At 37.2% G+C, this 5,136-nt stretch overlaps 1 protein-coding gene across 1 annotated transcript; it reads left to right on the plus strand.

Moving 5' to 3' along the window:
* The first annotated feature begins 419 nt into the window (after positions 1–419).
* Positions 420–2,275, plus strand: LOC101502954 (uncharacterized). Its single transcript, XM_012714355.3, has one exon. It carries the CDS (start codon positions 469–471, stop codon positions 1,990–1,992), a length of 1,524 nt encoding a protein of 507 aa, XP_012569809.1. The 5' UTR covers positions 420–468; the 3' UTR covers positions 1,993–2,275.
* The last annotated feature ends 2,861 nt before the right edge of the window (positions 2,276–5,136 follow it).

The following is a 5,136-nucleotide window of genomic DNA, read 5'->3' on the forward strand; positions in this document are numbered from 1 at the left end:
TTACTTTATTATTATTATTATTATTTTTATTAAAATTTAGAATATTATTAAAATTTAGAATATTATTAAAATTAGTATTGTTATTATTATTTATTAATGTATTTTATTTTATTAATAGTTTTTTGAATTTTTAAATATTTTAATTATTTATAATTTATTAAATAATAATTAACAAAATTAATAAAATAACAAAAAAATAAATATATATATAATAGATGGTCGCATGATGCGACCTTCTATTAAGGATGAAAAAAAAAATATTCCACATAATCGCATCTCGAGCTTGCGATTTGAAACTGAAGCTCAAAAGTATGACATTTATGTATTATTTTTTGTGGCATTTTGGTCGAATTTTTTTTAAAAAAATATAAATGAAAAGTCCCTTTTTTCAAAAAATATATTTGGAATAGTATTACGAACACAACCTTAAATTTGACCTTTGTAACTTGCTCTCCTCACGTTTACACCATGGGAAGGCCATCCTCTACGGTCGAAATCCCTTACCAACGCCATCGACACAACGATGGCCGCACACCTGACTCCGATGTCTCCGACTATCGCCGACGCCGTAGCCCTAGCTACGACTCATACGATCGTCACAGAGACCATCGCCGCCGCCGAAGATCCAAATCGCCTGAAAACAGAAGCCCTAGACACGACAATGGAGCTCCAAACGGCAACACTCTTCCAAAGAAATTCGGCCGCCGAAATGGTTCATATCTTGATCGAGACCGTGGAGATTGGCGTCGTTCCGAGTCTGATTCTGATGAGGAGTTGAAGGGTTTGAGTTTCGAGGAATACAGAAGGCTGAAGAGGCAAAAGATGAGGAAGTCGCTTAAGCACTGTATCTGGAACGTTACACCGAGTCCTCCGAGACGCGAGAACGAAGATCTCGAAGATTATAACAAAGCTGAAGAAATTTCCGTGAAATTAGAAAAGGAGGTCAAACTGAAAGCAAAATCTGAATCCGCATCTGAAGAATCTGAGGATAGTGAATTGGACGATGCACGTTTGAGGAAGAAGAGAAGAAAAAGTTCCGCTAGTTCTTCTAAGAAATCGCTTAGCGACAGTGATTCGGAAGAAAAAGAGGATCGTAAGCGGATAAAGAGTAGGAGGCATAGCGATAGCGATAGCGAATCGGAAGAAGAGGAAGATCGGAAACGGAGAAAGAATAAGAAGTACAGCGACAGCGAATCCGATGAAGAAGAAGATAGGAAGAGGAGAAGGAGAAGGAGAAGGAAGAGTAGTAGAAGGAAAAGGAACAGGGGCAGGAAGAAAAGAAGGTATAGTGATTCAGAAGAGAGTGAAGAAAGTGAAAGTGATGAATCTGATGATAGTGCAAAAAAGAAGAAGCGTTCTTCTTCTTCTAGGTCTCGATCGACACGGAGCAGAAAAAGAACAAAGAAAAGTTCTGAAGCGGAAAGTGAGAGTTCGGAAGAGAATGAGTCAGGTTCTGATTCTGATGGTACTAAGAATAAAGCTGCAATTGTTGATGAAGTGAAGATGGCTGAGATTAATGCTGAGGCTCTAAAGTTAAAGGAATTGTTTGAATCACAGAAGAAACCTGCTTTGGATGACGAACCACAGGTTGGGCCAATGCCTCTGCCCAAAGCAGAAGGGCATATCAGCTATGGTGGTGCCCTTAGGCCTGGTGAAGGAGATGCTATTGCGCAATACGTTCAACAAGGGAAACGTATTCCTCGTAGAGGAGAAGTGGGTCTTTCTGCAGAAGAGATTTCAAAGTTTGAGGAGCTTGGTTATGTGATGAGTGGTAGCAGGCATCAGAGGATGAATGCAATTCGTATAAGGAAAGAAAACCAGGTTTATAGTGCCGAAGACAAGCGTGCTTTGGCTATGTTTAACTATGAAGAGAAGGCCAAAAGGGAGCATAAGGTTATGGCTGATCTGCAGCGGCTGGTGCAGCGCCACATTGGACAGGATGTTGGGCCAACTCATGATCCTTTTGGTGCAAAAGATGGTGCCGATGACTGATATTCATGTATGTCAGCTTGTGTACTGTCCCTTTTTTGTAGTTGATTTTGTTCTGCTGGCTATGTTATGTAGACAACATGTTAAGACTGAGAAAATAGAGATAAATGAAGTTATTGTCTTCATTAACTTAGCATTTGGATATTCAGACAGTTTACGATTTTCAAAGTGAACTAATAGTAGCCAACTATAGCTTTGCTTAACCCCTAGTAATAGTGTATAAACAGCTCGGTTAATATGGTTTGTATCTTTTTATGTGAAATTGCTATGGTAGATTTATCATTGATTGCAACTTGCAAGGCACATGGATTGATTTTGATGTTAGAAACTAGTTTAACTACTGCCATTGTCTTTTTGGGGGAGAAATGAGATCACACAATTACTAGTTTCCCTTCTTACTTTTTGGCTGCCGTTGAGGCTATTGCCCATGTGTTCTACTAGTGTGGTGGTTATGATATGCTTATTGGGGCCTGACCTGGAGACTCCGCACTATCAAACTTGTTAAACCAGGACAGAACACCCTTCTTTTGATCGCTGCTGTCGATCTTGTTATTTGTAAAACCGGACACTCTTAACTAAACTACTAACCAAATTGTTTTTGTTTTATATTCTAAAAGTCCAACCCAGCTCTAAAATAACTGAACCAGCCCATTTAGTGCAAAAATTAAAACACGAGTACCCGTTTCATTCAACCACAGTCACAAACCCTAATCGTTCATGCACCCACATGTTCCTCTTTCTTTTGATTGTTCCTTTTGTTTTTTATGAACAGTACAAGTTTCTATAACAAGTTCCTGATTGCTTCCTTGCATTGATTCTAGTAATTTGCCTGTTGATTTGTTTCTTTAATCCATTTACATTTTTGGTCTTATTTTTCTTTATTATCTCTAGCACGACTTTGATTGAATTTTGGCTTTATTTCTAGATTTCTTCTTTTGATCCCGAAGATTAATGTGGGTGATTGAATTTTGCATCTTTTTGAGTTTTGGCACTGGTGCCTGTCCCAGAAATTTTTATTTGGTAATAAACTATTTTGGGCTTAGTGTATGGGAAAAAGGGGTTGTTTATTGTTATTGAATTGCATTTGATTTTGAGGAGTCCCTTCTCCTGTTTTTTATGAAGTCCAATTAAATGGATCCTGCTACACGCTTCTTTTTTCTTTTCAGTGCTTGTGTTTAATCCGTGGTCTCTTTATATTGTTATTTTTCATGTCCGATGGTTCAGTTGAATGGAAGACGTCCAAAAACAAAAATTGAAGCTCTAAATTATCAGTTCTTTGTTTTAGTCTTTTATGTACCTAAGTAAACCCCAGTGAGAAGGTTTTTCCTAGTATATTTTCTGGTTAAGTCTATATTTGTAGTTAAATGAAAAAGAAGATTTAGAATTGGGTGTATGCGCTGGTTTAGATGGTTTACATGGCTAGTTTTGGTTTGCATGCATGAGTGGATTTCTGGTGGATAAGGGATATGTCAGGTAGAAGTTTCTTGTATTAATCCAATGACCAGATTTCTGTTTTCTGGAATATGAATTTATATTAATTGCAAGAAAGCATGGAATTGACAACACTTAGTTCTTATCAGCTTGTTCTTGTTGGAACCAAATTTAATTGCTTTTGCATTGCCAACTATTAGTAGTAAGATTATGGTGAGGAAATCACACCCATGAATCTGATGCGCCCTGTTATGCATAAATTTTCATAATGATTAATTTTCATTACCAACTATTGTTGTTTTTTTAGTTTCAGGGTCCTTTTTTAGTTTTCATTGAAAAACTATTTGTTCAATACTATTTCATGTTATTGTATTTTGGGATTAGAATTAGTTTTATGCCTTAATTTGTTCTGTTAAGTTTGATCTCAATGCACCATTCTTCACAAAGGTCAATGGGTACCAATACCATTTTGTTCTGTTAGGTTGTTCTCTTATCCCTTATTTTGTTCTGTTATGTTGCCGCAGTGTGGAGCTTAGGTTGTTTTATTTTAACTATTGATTTATTTTACTTACTGTTAATTTATTTATCAGAGACATCTTGGTTTGATTCATTTTAACAATTCGGTTCCTATCCAATTGTACAATGAACACTCAATCAAAAACACTGTTTTATGCGGGAAAGAGGAAGGAGAGAATGTACCACCCAAAAGACTTCTCTAAAGAGGCCCGTAAAGTGAAGCAAATGTAATTATACACTTGCTATGGCACAGTGAAGGTTGTCTTGAGTTCACTGGTTATATTGATTTGACATGGTGTGCTGCTGCCAATAATTTTTGTTTCCTTGCATATTGTTAATTCCAATGTTTTAATGTTGAATGTCTGTTGTTTAAGTGAGTAATGAGTAATCATTTTATGTTGCTTTTGGTTACCTGCTGCCTCCTCGCCGAGGGACCCAATCTGCCGCCATTCTAACACCGTCATATCTTACCACTCCTCACCACTCCGTCAACCAACCCTTCCACGACCCCCACACTAAAGACATTCCTGGTTCTCGGTTTCTTATGCTAGGAGTCCATCATCATCAGAGGTGGAGCTCAGATTAAGAAAATCAGATCTGGCTCCGAGAAACTCAGATTCGGCTTCGAGATCTCTCTTTACCAACTCAGGAATGTTGGGCTTCTTCACCGGAGATCATTGAAGTCTTTCTTTCCATCTACCTTGAATCATGTTCTGTTTTCTCCACCAAGGTCGAAACTTGGTCTCAACTCCCTCCACAGAAGCCTCCAAACAGAAGTATTAAACTTACATTAAGTTTTTTGTTGCTGCGAGTGTCGCTGCCCTGCCCTCTTTGGATAAAATGAACTGCCATAGTTGCAATGTTAAAATTATGGCAAATCTCACTGCCCTCTTTGAATCATCTTCTGTTTTCTCCACCGGCGTCGAATCTCGGTCTTGAAAAGACTCCTATTAAGAAGGCCTATATCAAAATATGTGACGGGGACACAACACGAAGAACTAAGCCACAAAGATTTAGTGAGGAGAAATCAATTACCACTAACCAGAAGAGAAATACAAAAAGATATACTACATTAAATATAGATAATTTTCAATAAAACATATAAATGGTAAAATCATTAAACTTATAAATTTAGTCGTTCAAGTAAAAATATCTAAAATTTAATTCATTAAAGAGGTGAAATCAAAATGAATAACCTAG

Source organism: Cicer arietinum, chromosome 4, assembly GCF_000331145.2.
Source record: "Cicer arietinum cultivar CDC Frontier isolate Library 1 chromosome 4, Cicar.CDCFrontier_v2.0, whole genome shotgun sequence".
In the NCBI taxonomy this organism is placed as follows: domain Eukaryota; kingdom Viridiplantae; phylum Streptophyta; class Magnoliopsida; order Fabales; family Fabaceae; genus Cicer; species Cicer arietinum.